The 18,635-nt window shown below is 50.5% G+C and overlaps 1 protein-coding gene across 1 annotated transcript; it reads right to left on the minus strand.

The window, feature by feature from the left end:
- Nucleotides 1–2,960: 2,960 nt before the first annotated feature.
- On the minus strand, nt 2,961–15,461 carry MCM2 (minichromosome maintenance complex component 2). Its single transcript, XM_021534204.3, has 16 exons — nt 15,407–15,461; nt 14,752–14,939; nt 14,037–14,212; nt 13,153–13,416; nt 11,923–12,142; nt 11,465–11,672; nt 10,646–10,780; nt 10,268–10,459; nt 9,079–9,172; nt 8,306–8,556; nt 7,927–8,053; nt 7,600–7,712; nt 7,227–7,469; nt 6,275–6,457; nt 4,897–5,052; nt 2,961–4,024 (listed from the first exon to the last, which is right to left on the minus strand). The coding sequence occupies exons 1-16, from the start codon at nt 15,410–15,412 to the stop codon at nt 3,914–3,916; spliced, it is 2,667 nt and encodes an 888-aa protein (XP_021389879.1). The 5' UTR covers nt 15,413–15,461; the 3' UTR covers nt 2,961–3,913.
- Between the last annotated feature and the right edge of the window lie 3,174 nt (nt 15,462–18,635).

Consider the following 18,635-nt stretch of genomic DNA (forward strand, 5'->3'; position numbering starts at 1 on the left):
AAGTTCAGAGTGCATCCTTGCTGCAGCACAGTAGGAGATGCAGCTGTTTGCAATGACTCACCTGTATCTGTGGATACACATCTGCTGTACTCCCATACTGTCTTCACGTGCTGGAATTCAGGTGAGTTGAGGTGAACTAGGGCAGAGCTGTAAGCACCTGAAACAGCCCTCCTGGTTGTACTGCACCAGGATGGGAAGATCCACTCACCAACACAACTGCTGGCTCCTCAGCACTGTTACCCTGGGAAAGCTCTTGTCACCCAGTTTCCAGACAGCTCTTTGGAGATGGACAGAGAAGTTTCCAGCCAAGGTCTGGAATGGGAGAAAGTGAAACACTGCTGGTCCAGAAATGCTGAATATGCTAATTTTTCCAAGAGGTTTTCGCACTAATTTGGGGAAAAACACACATTGCTGAATGTAGAACTTCACTTGTTCAAGGGGCATCTGCCATTTGACAGGCAAACTCAAACAACCACTGGCACACTGGGTGAGCCCATGACGTGCAGATGTAGTGTGTTGCTTTACGATCACAATAAAGGCATAAGCTAAATTCTGCCAGAACAAATTAAAAGCCCTTCCCTTCAGGCTCTATCTCTCCCTTTTTCCCAGCTCACACATGCTGATTGATTAGCTGGTATTTGCAGGCACTTGCTCATGGAGCCCCAGCAGGTGCACTGTTTGTGTGTGTTGTGTGTGTTTGTTCCGTGCTCAGCTAAATTCAAACAGTTTATTATGAGCTGCAGAGAGCCCTGCTGCTCTCACAGGAGTTTGCAAGCAGCACATTCAGATTAAACTGGATCAGGATCTGGCCCATCATGCCCTTTTCAAATCCAGATGCTCTTTGAAGCCAGACTGACCCAGCCTTTGCCAATAACCAGAGTCCCAAGGGGAAGATGACCACAAGGGACACCACTTGTCTCCATAAAGCCCTGTCTCCTTTACAGGGATCACCTTTATTATCCTCCATGTGAGCCCAGACTCTTGCTTTTGCCCCTGGCTGCCAGGGGCACTGTGCAGTTTGAATCACAGCAGCAAGAAGCCAAGTGCAGAAGCTTGGCTAAACTCAAAGTTGTCAGGGGAGCAACTCCTCATTCCATGAGTGGGGCTTGGCTTGCTGAGCTCCAGAGCCCTGCAGCAAAATCCTCACTATGTTCAGCAGGAACATGGCTCCTGGCAAGGCAGTCCCTGCTCAGAGCAGCAGCTTTTCACCCATCTGCACCCCTGTCCAGACCAGACACCTGATGCTGTCAACAGCCAAAGCTTGCTCCAGGGAACCTGAAAAGCTCAGTGGCCGTGAGAGGAGGAACATGCCTTCAGACTGGCATTAACACTCCACTGAGCAGCTGATGCCAGCAGTAGTGAGGGCGCAGCTGCAAGAATTCATTTCACTGCTGGATGCTGGCAACACAATGGTGGGAGGGCACAACTGCCTTTGTGTGGAAGATATGGGAGGCAGAGTGAGCAAAATGACAAACAAGCAACTCCAACAATGGCATCTCTCTGTTGCCAGTGCTCACTTCATGTGCCAAGTGAGGTGGGACCAGAGCACAGGAGGCAGGAGAAAGCTGTAGGACAAAACTTACTGTGCCTTACAGCCCAGTCCAGCAGCAGGGCAGGGAGTTGGGAAAATCAGGAGTCCTGCTCCATTCCCGTGTATCTCTCATAGTTTGCAGTGATATATTTGGCCACCCATTGAACTGTGGGTCACTACAGGCATAGCAGAGGCTTCACAAGGTTGCAAGGGTTTAGGAAGCATTTTCTCTTTCTCCAGTATGACACAAAGCCTCTTCCTCCTCCTGCACCCAACATTCATTGACACAAACACACCAGTTTGCTTGACAAGCTTGTTTCAGCCCTTGTTATTTCTGGTTTTGCTCTCTCAGGGCCAGGACCTTCCCCAGCAAAGTATGTGGGTTCCCTCAGAGCTGGGCACAGTGTGCAAGCACGGGCAGTTGCTCTCCCCAGGGACAGTCTCTGTGGCCTCTGGCATTAGGAGGTAAGGTGCTAACAGCTGTGTCCCTGAGGAACCACACTGGACCTCACCAGACAGTTGCAGGCACACAGCAGCTTGACCATCCCCAATCCAGGACTATGTTCAGGGGCAAAGTTTTGCTCAGGCAAGGAAGGAATACCAGCATGCCTCCCTATGGACTGCCTGCAGAAAGCCCTGGTAGAGACTCAGTAGGAAGGGAAAAAAACAGCCAAAACAGTTAAACAAATGCACAGGAGGGAGCTGGCAGACAGGAGGCAACCCACAGAGCCAATTTCAGGCTGAGAGTCATGTGCTCAGCCCCCAGCAGGGCTCAAGCACTGCTGGCTCCAGGCTGGGAGGACACACACACACACACACATCACTGGGACAAACCCCACGGTGGCAGTGTTGACAGCCAGGGACACCTCTGCTTGGCCAGCACACAACTGCAGCAGCCAGCTCACGAATTCTCTTGAGCTCAGGCAAGAGGCTGAAGATGCTGTAAGGTCCCACAACTCCAGCCAGGAAAAAGCACATTCACTGCAGAGCTCAGCTGCATCCTGCAGAGGGTTACTGCTTCTCCCAGACTGGAATCCAAGTGGCAGCCAAGGCATGAGATAAAGCTGTCTAACCCAAGTGTGTGAAAGGAAGGGAGGTGGGAAATACTGTGATGGGACAGCTGGAATGGGATAGTAACATAAACAAGACAGAGAAAGGAAGCACTGCAGGCAGGTCCTTGGTGGGAAAGGCAGCATTCATGGCATGGTCCAGGGCAAGTGCATCCTGCTATCAGTCCGCAGACATCTCAGCTAGAGCTGATAGCCAGCACTTGTCATTCCTACTAACCTGAAGAGCAAATATGAGATGTGATTGTACCCAAAACTAACCCCACAAACTGCTGAGCAGTTCACGCAGCATCCAAGTTACTCACTTAAATGCTTACTTCTACTCTTGGTGGCAGGAGTTACCAAAAGAGGAAATGCAGACGTATTGAAAAACAAATGTATTTAAAACACACATACTAAGAAAATTGCATGTGAACACTGAGCCCATCTCATCCTCCCTGAACACATCCAGCTTAGGCCTCCTCCACTGCCATGCCCAAAACCAGCACCATGGGTAATTCACCCTCAACAAATGTGTGTGAGAGAGGGTGTTCAATTTAGGTGTCAAAGGTAGCACATGGATTAAACTGTAAATTCACACCTGCTGACAGCTACACAGAGGTAACATCCACTAAGGCAAGGGAAGTCTCTCCACTCTGGCTTCTGGAGATTCCCCAACAGGTACTGAAGGAGTTTTCAGTGCCCAAACACATCATCATTAAGATCAGAAAGAACTATGCTTTGTTTTAGTTCTTATCTTCCTCTGCCTCCCCCCTCCTCCCCTGCAGAAACCAAACACAAGGTCAAACCATGTGGGCACCTGGGGAAATGTCAAGTGTCAGGCACTAAGGCCTGGAGCAGAGGCTGGCTGGTTCATGGAGAGTTGAAAGCAGTTTCAATTATCACCCATCAGGCTGTACAGTCACCAGAGATGGGACCAGAGAATCCCTGAGGGTGTTTGCAATCCAAGGGGGATGGATAATGCTTTCCAAATGCTCCCACTTGGTCCCTCCTGCAGAGGAGCCCATAACAACGAGTGACAAACGAACAGAAAACATGTCATGTAGATGGCCAGCAATATTCCCCTGCTGTACTTGGCTACAAGGCAAAATAGTGAACTAAGTTGCTAAACAGACTTGACAGGGCATTTAACTACTTAATTCTGTTCTATTCACAAGGTCTTCAGCAGCTCAGCACTCCCTTAATCCATAAGGCACAAAGCAAGCAAGAGGATGTGCAGCTCAGTCCCTCTGGCTCAGGATCTCTGTAGCATCCTCGAGGGCTGAAAGGTGGAGGTCTCATCTCACAGAAGCACTGGCAGACTCTGCTGCCAGCCTCAGAACTGCTGGACAATCAGCTTCCGCTTCACATCCCGGCTGAACCTGTTCATCTTGAACACTTCACTGTCATAGAAGGCTGAGAGGTTGTGGATGTTGATCTGCCGAGCCTGGGAGGAGCAGAGGTAAATGTTTATTTAATCAAAGTAAGAACCACGTGGTTTTCCATAGCAGAGGCTGCATAAAATTTGATAGTCAGCAATCTCTGCTCTGCTCAGCAGGAACCAGAACTGCAGTAGCAGGGGAGACTGCAGGTCAGGAGGAGGGAGCATTGGCAGTGCTGAGCTGAGCCAAGAGAGGATGCTAGCTCAGCATCTGCCTGCTCTCAGCTTGTCCCTTTACTTCTACCAGAGATAGAATGTACCTCCTATCCAAAAGTCCCCAAAACCTCATCCAGCAGGAGAGTTTGCAAGGGAGACTTCTGACTGGGGGTGGTCACCTGGGCAACGTCAAGCTGTGGCTTTGGAAGTAGGCACTCTGCACATCTGATGCAAAGAGCAGAAAAGCACTAAACCCCTCTGCTTTAGTGGCAAAGCAAAGTCAATGTTTTGCACAAAAAGGCCAATTCAGAAGTGCAATCTTTGGATGAGGAAGAAGATGCATTAAGGAGGCAAGCTAGCCTCAGGAGGGATTGGAAAAGTTCATACACATAGATTTTTCTGCTCTTTGCTTCTTCAAATGCAGATGCCAGGGAAATTGAGTTCTCGTTCACCTGCATAAGCACCATACCACAGGATTTAGCATTCCAACCCCAAAGCTTTATGGGGGTGTACGAGAACAGAGAGGGAAGAATACAGAACTTCTGAACTATGGAGCAGATGCAGAGGAGACAATCCTGATACTGGGTTATATTGATTAACACCAGTCTTTTTCATGGTATCATAATGCAGGACGGGACGTTAGAAGTCTCAGAATGCCTCTGGTTCTGAGGCTGCAGAGAAATCATGAACCAGTCCCAGAGGCAGCTGGTATAGACCCATACCTTGTCCACCAGGTCCTTCTCTGGGACTTCTATGGTGTCTTGCTGGGCTCCATAGCGGTTTCTCTGGTACAGCACCTGCTCTGCAATCAGCTGCTTCAGGATGAACAGCAGCAGCTCGTTGTTGTCTCGCTTGAATGAAAGGTAGCGGGAGAATGTCTGGGAGGGAGGATGAGATGAGCCATGAGGATCAGAACAGTGACACACTGCAGTGCCCAGCATCAACCAACCCCTCCAGCCACAGAGCACACAGGGAACCAAGTGACACTGCAGTCACCTGTGCCCTCAGTGTAGCTCAAGTGACCATGGCTTTGCCAAGCTGCCACCTGCACATGCAGTGGCAGCCCTCTGCCAGCCACAACTCCTCTGCTGACTGCTTTTATTCCCATCTGGAATCTCCATAGGGGTGCTGGTCCCTCTTGGGGGCTAGCAATGCACTGCTGTGAAGTTGTGCTGCCCACAGGGACACAGCCATGAGAGGGCTGGCCCTGGGCAAAGCACAGAGCAGTTTTCCTTCACCCAGACTGCCCTGTGCCTGCCCAGCAGACGCTCATACTTGGCTGGCTGTTTGAGGCCAAAGAGAGAGGCCACGAGTCGTCCAGACAGAGAGCAGACACTCAACAGTGGATAAATGCCAGCGTGTGGCCAGCCAAGAGCTGCTCAGAGCCAGCCCCTGCTACTCAGAGAACAGGGCAGACTGCACACTAACCCACAGTGAGTGCTACCCTGTGGTTAACTGTACCCTGAGAGCCCAATAAAAACGTGAAGAAACAAACTGCCTGCTTGGCTTGCTCACCTGGCAGCAGCAGCAGCAGGTGCCCTGTGCCAAAATAGCAGGGAAGGTGTCAAAAAAGAATAGACATGGCAGTGCTTTTGACTCAGAAGCTCAAGGGAAGCTGAGTTGAGCTTCCTTCTCAGACCCAACAAAGACATTGCCTCACCACACACTAACAAGGGACAGTCACGGAACAGTGCCTTGTTTGGGGTCCCTCCTCAAAGGCACCCAGCTTGAGCTGTTGTTATTGTCCAATGATTAAATTATTTTAAGTATCCAGATGTTTGAGACTTTGCTATGGGAAAACCTGGGGCCAAACTGGTAAGGAAACCTTGTCTGTGTGGTGTGTGTAGCTGTAAAGTGGCCTTGGTCCTAGCCCAGGTGGCGTTAGTGCAACTGCCAGAGTGGCTCCTGGATGGTCAGACAGGGAACTTCCTTGTCACTTCAGACCCACAGTACTCCACTTCCACAGGCTCAGTGCCTGTCTCCACAGGCCACACCCTGCAGAGCATGAATCCCTTCCCACAGCCAGGGCAGCGCAAGGAGCTGCAGCTGAACCGTGGGAGCTGGTGTGCAGCCACAGCCCCCGGCTCAGGCGGTGCCCACCTTGCGCATGGTCCGCATGACGCTGAACTTCTGCGTGTCGATGAAGCTCTCCAGCATCACCCTGATGGCCATGTTGACATCGTCCTCCACCACGTAATCGCGCAGGTGCATGCGGGCGTGCGCCTCGGCCATGCGGATCATGGACTCGATGTGCCGCACCGTGATGGGGATGCTGCCCGTGGCCTGCGGGGAGGAGGCAGTGCTCACTGAAGGATACGAGCCAGGTCCCTCTGGCCCAGGATCCAGCTCCTCCCACACTGCAGGGAGCTCTCTGCACCTCTGAGGGTGACTCAGGCTAAGGAGGCTCTGCCACCTGCTGGCACGGCCACACAGCCTGGCACAGCTTCCCTGCTCATCTGAATTCAGCACAGTGCAAGGGGGTGTTGTGGGGTCACTCTGTGACACTGTTTAGGGCCTTTCCAAGATTAGCAATCCTATTTCCTCCAGGAAATTTTAGGAGCTAAAAAACAAAAGGCCAATCAAAACAAGTATAGTTTTCCTAAGCACCAAAAATCTCCCTCACACCTCAACAAATTCCTCTTTCACTTGGAGAGCATAAAATGAGCCTGAGACATCCCATGGACAAAAGAGAACAGCATTTCTACAGATAATGGCTCCCTGTAATGTACCAGGAGCACGTGGAACTGAGTGAATGCAAATATCTCCTGCAGGCCTGCCAGACTGGGTGACAACAAAAGGACTTTGCCACAGCAGGCACTATACATGTGTCCATTCCATAAGCCCACACATCATCAACAGGCAAGATTCTGCACTTAGATGGAGAATCATCTGTTCAGCAGACACTGCAGGATCTGCCTGTCTCTCACAGAACAGTGGCACAGACTTTTGTGATGGGAATGGCAAGAATGTGTCAACATATGCTGGAACAGTCTCAGGCTGATTTGCAGTCTAGATACATACAGTTCTTCCCTCCTTTCCTCAGTATTCTCACCATAGACTCCTTCCTGAGGTCACTGTACATCCTGGCCACCTTGTCCTGGTCCATCTGGTTGAGTTTGGGGTGAACCTTCTCTTTGGCATAGACGATGTATTTCCTCAGGATTTCCTGAGGAATGGGTTCAACCCCATAGGTGTTGGGAAGGATGACCTCGTTTGTGTCCCCATTCACGGCCTCCTTGCTGCCTGGGTGGTGCTTGACATGGCTGCCAACAACGAACCGGGCAAGCATTTCATCCTACAAGAGAGCAGTGCACCAACACTGAGCACACTCACTGCACAGAAGAAACTCAAAGGGCAGCTGCAGCTGAGCATCCCAACAGCAGCAGCGGGGCCCAGCAGGCTCAGACTCCTGGCACAGCCCCTACCTGCACTGGGTCCACCGTGTCTCTCACCACGCACAGGATATCGAATCGAGAGATGATGGGCTCTGTCAGGTCCACGTTCTCAGAGAACGTCAGCGACGGGTCGTATCGCCCACCTGGGTCACACAGATAACCCAGGTCAAACAGGCTCCAAGGCTGGAGCTCTGGAGGAAGGACAGACCTCCAGTATGTTACTAATGACTTTTCTGCTTGCTTGAGCTCTGCTCCAGACTCGAAGGAACCAGAGGGAGGGGAAGCTGTGCCACAGCTCTCATGACCGTGGACTTATGCTGAGAGCCTGAGATGATCCTGTGGTGTCTCAGCACTTACCTATGGGATTGGCAGCAGCAACAATGGTGCAGCGAGCTTGCAAGGATGTGACAATGCCTGCTTTGGAGATGGAAATGCTTTGCTGTTCCATGGCTTCATGGATGCTGGTCCTATCTTGATCATTCATCTACAGGAAAGCAAGAATGATTTAGAGTAAACTATACCTATACCCCGCTGCCAAACACAGCAAGGGCAATCAGCTCCAGATGCTCTGAAAAGGCAGCAAGCTGCACAATGGACCAGCACAAGCCTAAGCAAACTGCGGGCACTTTGGTCACCTGGGAGATGTCACCATGAGTTACAGTGTGTCCTCAGAGGACAGAGGTACAGCTGGTCACTTCACAGCTAATCCTTCACACAGAGATGAAGCTGGGCTCACCTTGTCAAATTCATCAATCAGGCAGACACCTCTGTCAGCCAGCACGAGGGCTCCTGCCTCCAAAGTCCACTCCTTGCTGACCGGGTGCCTCTGCACATAGGCTGTGAGGCCCACAGCAGAAGCACCCTGGCCAGTGGTGAAAATTGCTCTGCTTGACACCTTCTCTACATATTTAAGAAACTGTGATTTTGCAGTACCGGGGTCTCCACACAGAAGCACGTTGATGTCACCACGAACTTTGTGTTTGCCACCTACAAAAGCAATGGGAAAACCACGTGGCAGCTGAGTGCATGGCTTGGCAGCAACCCTGCTCTGAACACCACAAAGCTGAAGAGACGGCAATCAGCAGTCATGGCAACCAGTTTAGAGGAAAGTTGAGGGGGAAAGAAAGTCAGTTTTGGAGGGAGTAATCTCTGTACAACAGACTTTCTAACCTTGCTGACATATCCTTCTAAGGAGATGATAACAAATCAGGGTGCCAAGAAGGTCAAACCTCTGAAGGAGCATTAAATGTGACCTCCTACAGGAGGGACAAAAACTTGCCCAGGTTTGCAGCTGGAGCTGTTTTCAGTTGTAGGATTTCTACTGTCACACCAGAGTTTTCAGTGTGATAAAACAGCCAGTTCAATCACAGATATCCCTCAGTCTGCTAAACCTTGTCTGTTACCAAGGCACACAGACAACTCTAACTGACCCTGTTGTAATGGCACAAACCCCAGCCCCTTTGCCCTCCCCTGAGTGAGGCAGGACCAAAGGACACAAGTGACACTCACCTGGGTTTTTGGGCTCTCCACCAAACAGAGCTAAAGCCAAGCCCCTCTTGATATCTTCATGTCCATAAATAGATGGGGCAATGCTGGCAAAAATCTGAAAGGGAAACCAGGAGTTGTCCAGGGAATATCAGTTCCCATTCTGAAAAGAATCTTGCATAAACATCAGCAAGGTGCCATACCTAAAGCTACTCTTAAGACATTGCTGTCTTCAAAGAGTATTTAATTATCCAGCGTGAGACCTTTTTCAAAGGTGATGACCCACCCACTGTTGCCTAAAGGAGCTTCACAAAAATGGTGCTGTTGGGCATGGCAGATTATTTAGTCTGGTGCTGGAAACTGCTGCCACTGCCTACGCAACCCTGTTCTACACAAGGCACATCACAGTGCCTGTTATCAGCTCTTGTAAAGCTGGAGGCCTTGATCAGAGGCTTACTCCTTGCACGTGACAGTAATTGAATGGGCTATGCCACACATAAACTGTCATCATTATCAAATATTACAAACTGGCTTATTTTCTCAAGGGTATTCCTGAAAATAACCTGATGCTGGAGACTACTTGTATTAAAACACTCCTGAAGGCTCAACAGAAGCTGCTTCATCCACTGCAACAGCAGTCACTTTAACAACAGCACAGCCAATGCAACAGAGTGAAGTCCCCCATTACAGAAATTAAATCTGACACAAGTGAACATGTACCAATCCAGGAGCTTGTTTTTGGATTCAGGTCTCAGCATGTAGAGGAAGAAAAGCTAAAATCTCTACCCCAACTAAAGCTAAGCAATACCCACTTTAGAGAACTGGAGATGCAGTTACTGGCCTCGCAGAACACTTCTGCCACTTGGCTTTTATGACACAGAGAGAGAAAACTGATCAAGTATAAGCCGTGTCTGAGTGTCTCTCACCTGTATTCTAGCCCTGTTGTGATGTAGAAGGCTCAGAGAAGGAAAGGGAGAAGCAGAAAATTTTACCTCCAAAGTTACAAGGGTGGTTCCTTATTTACTTCCCTCCTATAACCAACCCTCACCAACAGCTGTCTGAGAGCTACAGAAAACCATTCAAAAAGAACTGGGATTTCTGGGTTCCTTTAACCCTGTTTGGCCAGCTGACCCATTTCATCACTTTCTGATCCAGCTGCCAGCTGATGGCAAGCTATCAACAGGAAAAGAAGGGATGTCTGAGGCTGACCCACCTTCTCCCCAATTTGCTCATCCTTGGACAGACCCACAATCACTTTCACATCTTCATCAGTCAGTTCCCCAACAGCCAGCTTGTTGTCTTTCTTGGCAATGTGGTTGGCCAGGATCACAGTTGCAAACACTGGGAACCCATTGGCAGTGTTCAAGGAGCCATCGTAGTTGTTGTGGTAGATCCCTGTCAGCTCCTGGGAAGCAGGAAATGCTCTGTCAGTGCCTGCACAGTACAAAACAGCCCCTTCTCCATTCTAAGGTAAGGCTCAAATGCATCTGAGGACAACCCCCCTGTCATATCCCCACGGATATCCCTGTGATGTCACTGTCAGAATTTAAAAATACCCTGTGCTCTCCCGAGACTCGAACACTGTACTCACAATCTCATCTCCTGGCTTGCAGCTGTCCACCAGATCAGCGAGGAGAATGGCATCCTTGGAGCGAGGCAGCCTGCCTGCAGCCACCTTCCCTGGGCTCTCCTGGATCTTGATGCGCTGATAGTTCTGATAGACTGTCTGCAGCAACAAAATCCAAGTTACCCAGCAAGTCCAGCATGGCTCTTCACAGGCACCTCCGAGAGAAGGGCCATTCCAACGCTTACTGTACTTCAGTTAGAAAACTACGGACATGGGAGGATGGAGGTTGTGAGGAGCAATTCCAGGGTGTGATAGACAATAGTGGGGACAGGAAAGCACTTTGCTACATCTCACCACTGTGTTTTAGCCTCCACAGTGTTTGTCCACCCAAATACCAGACCAGCTCCTGGGAGAAGAATGCTCTACTTGTGATGGTTAAAGGTATCAAAGAAAAGAATGAAAGTCAGAAGCTCCTCATCAACCATTTTGTTCTCTGGTTTCCTTAGCTGACAGATCAGGACAGACTGACCTAACCTGGGAAGAAGATCTGGACAGGGTGCTTCTGCATTTCTAAAATAGGAATAAGTAACTGCGTACCACAAAGATGGTTGTGGCAAAAGATTCAATCCAAACACCTACAGTGTGGCAATAAATTACTTTTGGTTGATAAACCGAATCAAGAGCAGGTCAAGAGCACAGACCTATCTTCACTGCCCCCTGGATATAGCAGAAGAGCCCTCTAGGCACAGCAAGCTGTACAAAGGGTGGGAGTCAAAGCAGGGCTGTGAGGAACAGAGCAGGACAAGCAGCCACTCCCAAGCAGGCAAGCACACAATCTCTTACCTCTTCCATGTTGATTTCAAACGGGCCAAGAGACTGACACTCCGGACAGGAACCGGGTTTCACCTCCTGGTTCTGCGACTGGAAAAAGGGTCCTAGGATGAAGTTGCACTTGCTGCAGTTGTATTTGACCATGCTGAGCTGAGGCAGGACCCCTGTGCAACTTGTCACCACTCCACTGGTCCGGATCAACTGATTCAAGTGCAGCTGCCTGAAAAAAGAGACAGAGATACGCTGGATGCCTGCAGGCATCAGAAGGTTAAACACCCTCCAGAAAAACTCCTGCTGCAAGGCACAAGTTTACCTCAGGGATGCTGAAAGTTCATGCTTAGTATGATTTTTCCCTGTGCTAAGCTCAGCTATCCTGTTAAATTATCCAGAGGTTTAGCTCACAGGTGAGTCCTGAGCACCCCAAAGCCTAATGCAAGCCCCATAGCCACTGCTGGTAGCTCTGCTCTTACCTGAGTGACCGCAGCTCTTCCACCAGAGGGAGGTGGGAGATGCGGACATGGATCTCCTGAGCAATCCGATCATACTTGGGGTACATGGCCAGCACCACTTCCTTGGCTGCTTCATCGAAGATCTTCAGCATCTCTGCTGGGGCCTCAGGCAGAAAGTAGGCAAGGACATGCTCCTGGGCTGCCAGATCCTCGTAGTTCACCACCAGACTCTCTCTGTTCTCTTAAGAAAAAAACAAGGTGTGATTTCAGTCTGTTCACTCCTCAAGGAGTCCCCAAAGGATAGCCAGAACATACAAGCCTGTATCCTGCAGGCTGCAGTTAATAGATCTCTGCACCTTCCCTGGAGTTTAGAGATTACCAATTTGGAAGTGGGTGGAAAACCCTTTTAAATTTATTTCTCTGACAAATTCTTCATCAGTACCAAGCCTGTGATTGTTCCTCTCCAGTTCTGCACAGATACTTCCCGGGCTCACTGCTCCCGAAATTCAAAAGCCTCAGCCCAATACACAACTCTCTCAGAGACCTCCAGGAAACAGAAGTTAATAGGAGAGACATTATGTATGCTGAATGGTTGGCAAAAAACCTCCTGTGTCTTATGTTTGTGGAAATGGATGAGACAAATGCCTTTTATTTCCTAGCTTTACAAAATTGATCCTGTTCCACTGCTCAAGCTTCTGTTCAATATAAAGAAGAAATACAACAAGTACAGCTACATGAGCTGTTCCTAGATGTGACAAATTCTGCTTTTAAAACTCATCAATGACAGCCTTAATGACCGTTTCTTCTGGCAGTGCCTAGTCAGAATACAAGGCTGCAACACTGACACAGTTTCCAAAGTCACAAGGTCTATTTGTGTCCCCTTGCTGGATAATGCAGTTTCCAGTGTGAGAAAGTAACTGATGCAGACAGCAAGCAATTGTTGTCTCTTTCAGATCACAAACTTGCAGACCACTGTCTGCTGCCCCGCATATTCTTCTGCTAGCATTTCTACGAAATGAATATTAATGAGGAGCAGATGCCAGGGGACTTCTAATTAGTCAGCCAGAATCAAAGAAGACAGTAGACATGTTTCCATTATTCATTTATCTCCATCAGCATCAAGCTTTCTTGAAATGCTGATTCAATGTCTGGAACAAAGAGAGCAGCAAAATATCCACCTCTGTACTGGATCACCACAAAGTACCATGACCCACATAAAGAAAGAGAGAGCCTCCAATGACCCAGCCCTACCTTTGCACATGTCACTGATCCTCTCCTTGAAGACATTGTGCCCATGGTCGTCCACGTGGGTCTTCAGGAAGTTCTTGAAGCGGTGATAGATCTCAAGCCGGGGCGCTGCCATGGAAACCCACTCCCTCACTGAGTGCCCTTTCATGTCCTCCAGGTTCTCAATGCTCTCAATCATGTCCTCATCCTCCTCTTCCACGCCTTCGGCAGCACGCTCCGCCAGCCGCCTCTTCCGTGCAGGACGGTCTTCATCCTCATCATCACTGTCTAAGGGGTGAGAGGAAAAACTGCTCAAGAGCTGGGATTCCCATTCCCACTCTATGGATTAGTCACAGTGGGACTGTATAGGCTGTGGAAGTGAAGAGGTCACAGCCTCACAAACCAAGAGACATTCCAGGTCCAGCCTAAATCCAGTTCTAGACTTGCTCCTACATCTTCCACAAGATAGCCAAGACTTTAAGGGTGTGAATTTGAAGATTTGTATGCAACAGCACACATTCAAGTCTATTAATGCACTGACCAAGGAATGAGTTTGAAAGTGCATCGAAGACACTTCCATCAGCCCACAGAAGTCTGTACAGGAGCATCAACACCAACAAACTCTACCGCACAGCTTGGTAGAATCCCAACCCTTTGACACAGGCCCAAGATCCTAAATTTGTTTCAGCAGTGACCAGAAGGACACCAAATGAGCTCCTAGGAAACCCAAAGGAAAGGGATCCTGCACTGGAGAACCCAGGCAAGCCCACAGCCAGTGATTTCATTAAGAGCCCAGGCACACTGGAGCTCTAGAGACCTCCCTACTAACCTGAGAGTAGAGAGCCCAGCTCCCTCTGAGGGCCAGGTTACTATCAGGCACACAGGAAGGTACAGCTCCCTGCACCTACCGTAGAGCAGCCCTCTCCTCATGCGGCCCATGCCCTGCCCCAGCTCTCGGTCCCGCTGCCTCATCACTCGCTCGGCAGCTTCCCGCTGGCTGGCAGTCAGCTCCTCCACATCTTCATCGTCCAGGGCCAGGCCCTCTGCTTCGTACACATCCAGCTCTGGGATGGGGCGATAGTCCCTAGCACACACACACACAGAGCAGGGAATCAGGCCAGGAAAGCAATTCTGCAGCCCTTCTCCAGCTACTCCTGGGCAGGTGTCAGGACAGCTGTTCTGCAGCATGACAGAACGCTGCTGAGCAGGAAGGCACTTCCCAGTGGAAGATGCCCTGCAGTAAACGGGCTCCAGCACCATGCTTAGGAATGTCAGCATCCAAGCCTTTGGTAAAGTTCAGCTTGCCGGCAGACCTTGCTGAGTAAAACATCAAAATTCACACCTGCAGAAGCAAAGAGCTGGGCTGAATGCACATCACACATCCAGGCAGATCCTGGTTTACCCACCCGGGACCATGATGGCACTTTGCTCAGTTCTCACAGAACTCAAGTGACATTATACTCTTACCTTTCTCCATTGCCCAGCAGCTCTTCAGCACCCTCCCCACAGCTGCCAGCACAGCAGAGGATCCCACAAGGCCTGAGATCTCCCTCCAGGTCGCTGGCTGCACTGCCATCCCCAGCACCCCATCACCGGACACAACCCTCCGAACGATTTTCTTACCTTTCCATCCCTTCCCCAATGAGCTCTTCTCCTTCTTCCTCCTCCTCGGGGAGCCCCTCGGTCCCCAGGAGCCCTTCGGACTCATCCTCGAAGGGGGGCAGGTCCCGACCGGGGCTGGACGTGAAGGCATCGCCGCGGCGGGAGCTGCGCACGGGGCTGGTCACCGCTGCCTGCGACTCGGAGGAGTCCTGCAAGGACGGCAGGGAGGTGAGGGCAGGGGGCCGCAGGAGAGAGCGGGGCTAGTGCCTCCAGGGGCCTCTGCCATATGGATCACCGTGAGTTATAATAATTAGCCCTCCTCGCAATATGGAAACATATTTGTGTGTGGGGGGGAGAGATGGGGGTAAATCCATCCTCGCAGCGCAGCCGGACTGGAGTGAAAGGGTCCGACCCTGCCCCGCCCCGGCTCTCTCCTCTGCGGCGCCGGGCATGCAGGAAAATTCCCTCGGCGTTTCGGGAGAACCGCCAGGCGCGCCCCCACTGTGCCCCCCCACTCAAAATCCTCTCTGGACCCCGCACAGCCGCAGCGCCAAGTGTCCGGCAGCGGGGAGAACCCGAGCCCCGCACCGCGGGGCTGCACCCCAAATGAACGGCTCCCCTCCCCTAGCCTAGCCTAGCCTAGCCCAGCTCGGCCCGGCCCGGCACGGCCACTCACCGCCATGGCCGCCGCTTCCCGCGCCGCCGATTCCGCGCGAAAACCAAACCACGTGGTCCCGAAAGCGCGCGAAACCTCATGAATAATGGATACAGGGGCGGGCCTGATTGTGAATATGCATGAGCGGGGGCGGGACCCAGCGCCACCCCCCGCCACCCACAGCGACCAAGGGGGCTCGGGCGGCACTGGCAAACTTTGGCAAACATTTCCCTCTGGGCTTGAGGGATCTCCTCCTCCCGCGAACCCGAGTGACGGGAGAGATCCCGCCGTGAATTCCCGTGCTCACGGCTGCCTCTTTGGGAGCTAAAATCAAGCCTTGCTGGACAGGGTTTGCCACTGACCCGTTCAATCATCTTTGTTCTGATTCTCGCTGGAACTACAAGACGTGGGAAGGAGGTTCTGGCATTTTGTGGTTTTGGGGGGGTGGGTTTGTTTATCTGTTTGGTTTTTAATTTTTTTTTTTTTTTTTTTTTTTAATGCAAGCCTCTATGTGCTGGAAGTAACAGGGCAGACACATCTGTCTCTCCAGCTGTTCAGTGCAGCAAGCAAATGCCATTAATGAGAGGAACTGAAGAAGAGCACCCGTCCCATAGAGATTGGCAGAGGAATTTAGAGAGACAAGCAACAGGCTGATGTTTAGCAAGGAGATGGAATGCTTCCTTCCAGGCCACAGGGTCTTGCGTGACAGCAGGTGGTTTGGATTTTGGAGATCTGCATTCTCTGAAGGGTCTCTGACCACTGTTTAGTATCAAGCTATTTCTGCTCTTGGCTGGACTCGGGTGTGAGACAATGACCCTGAAACAGGAGACACCAGAAGCAAAAGTGACTGAAGAGGCAGCTGACAATCTGAAATGGATCTTCCAGGAGCCCAGCTGGATGATTCAGGCTGGTACTAATATAGCAAAGCAGGAGCATCATGATATAAATAGGAGAGTGGCTCAGCCTCTTCTCTGTGACACATGACAGGGATCTGGCTGGTGCTTGGAGCGAAACAAACACAGAGACACCCCCAGGATGCCCCCACTTGTAGGTTTCCAGAGACCACCGTGGGCTTGATGATCTTAGAGGTCACAAAATCACAGAACCATGAAGGTTGGAAAAGATCCTCAAGGTCATGGAGTCCAGCTGTTAATCCAGCCCTGCCAAGTCCACCACTAAAACATGTCTCTAAACATCACATCTCCATGGTTTTGGAACACTTCCAGGGACAGCGAATCCACCACCTCATTGGGAAGCCTATTCAATGCTTGAGCACCATTCCAATGAAGAATTCTTTCCTAATGTCCAGTCTTCCAACCCAAATGATTCTATGGCTTAAGGGAAGGTAGCCCGAGACCTGGCTGAGGTGGAGCTGTCTGACAAGGCCCAGATGACACACTGTGATGAGCCAGTGTCACCACAGGGTGCCACTGTCTCTCCAGGCACCAGACAGCTGGATAGACAGACAGATTTTCTGTCTGTCCTTCCTGGAAGAACACACACCACGTCCATGTTTTCACGGCTAACTTTGGGTGCCACCTACAAGTGGTCCTATTCTTGAGCTGGGGTGCTCTGTCTCTTTGACAAGAGCTGAGCTTGGGCAGCAGAAACCACCCCTAAAATCAGGTTGCTGCCATGTATGGAACAGGGCTCCTTCTACTACACTAGAGACATGGACTGGGTATGTGAAAGGGCTGAGATGCAGATGGGGCCCAGGCTGCTCACTGGGGTGACCTCACCTGAGTACCAAACTCTTGAATATCCAAACATACCACTAGGATTTTGCAGACTCGTGGCTTCTTGCAGCACAGGAATAGCCCTAGTGAATGAATTCCCCTTGAAAGAAAAGGGGCAGAAACACAGGAGTGCAGTCCAGGTAGTATCCTGTGGTGCAAATTTATGCCCAACACTAGAAATCAGTAGGCTGGTAGAACAGCTCTGAAACAAGACAGGCACATCTGTCCCTGTACAGCACCTGTACAGCACAGCAGTTTCAGATGAGAAGTAATATCCTGTTCAGTAGTCTGATCTAATAAAAGCTGAAAGAGTATTTGAGAGAGATAAAATGTCTCAGAAGAGTGGAATTTGTTGACTACATGGACTGTAATGCTGTCCTGGACACCATGTCTGCATCTTCTACCTCTGATGCCTGCAAGGCAGGTGAGACTGCCACAGCACAGCAGGCTGCAGCAGGTACAGCAACAGGTGCCAGCTTTCTGTGGGGCCCCCAGGGTTGTTTCAAGGCTGCTGAACATCACCTCTTGTCCTGCTTCAGCCCAGCAGCACCAGGTGGCACAGCGAGGACAAAGGAGTGACCCCTGCTGTCTTTAAGCACTGGATGGAGGAGATGATGCACAGAGCAGCAGTGCTCAGCTGGAATGGAAGGAAGGATGCATAGAGTTAAGGACATGGAGCAGTCCTTGGAGGGGGGAAGAGGGGAGTTATGTTTGCCACACCATGTGGTGGCTGACAGGCAAGGCTGGGTAATTCAGAGGAACAGTAAGTGTGGATGCCCCACCTCCTGTTTGACAGAAGCAAGGTGAGGAAGGCAGGAGCTAAAGTGTCATGGTCCTTGCAGTGGCACCCAGCAGTCTCCTGACCATGAAACAGCTTTTGGATCTGGTGTCCCAAATACTGGGCTCTAGCCTCAGATGGAATCAGATGGGAAAAGCAGGTGGATTGGAAAGCAAAATCTCTCCTTCTGACACAGTTATGTGGGAGGTAACACATTCAACTAGTTAGTGCCTGAGGCTACAAGTGAGAAGACATGGATTTTACTTGTCTGTTACCAAGACACTTTTTAGGCAGAAACACTCCACCTCTCTCTAAACAGAATTGTCCTTTCTGTAACTCAGAGATCTTGGTGTCAGCTTGGATCCATAAATGGAACGTGTCAAAATATTGCAACATATCATTAACCTGAACGACAGTGTGAAATGAGACAAGCTAAGGACTGGCTTCTCCAGATGTCATTCCAAAGGCATGACACCAGCATGAAAACCTGTTCCAACCCAGTGGAAAATCAGAAGAACAGGGCTGAGGCAGGCAAGTCCCCAGGTACAAACCCTTCATGAGGCTTGCTGAGGAGCAGCTGGAAAATTTGACCTAAGAAGAGGATCAAGCAGATTTAAGCTGAGGAAGATCTATCTGTGTGTGAGGAGGGCCTGGAACCCTCTGGTTACGGTGTTTGCTAGAGCAGAACATGCAAACTTCACCAAGGTAGGGCTCTTGTAAAGAGTTGTAGGCTCTG

Source organism: Lonchura striata, chromosome 12 (assembly GCF_046129695.1).
Source record: "Lonchura striata isolate bLonStr1 chromosome 12, bLonStr1.mat, whole genome shotgun sequence".
Taxonomy (NCBI): Eukaryota; Metazoa; Chordata; class Aves; order Passeriformes; family Estrildidae; genus Lonchura; species Lonchura striata.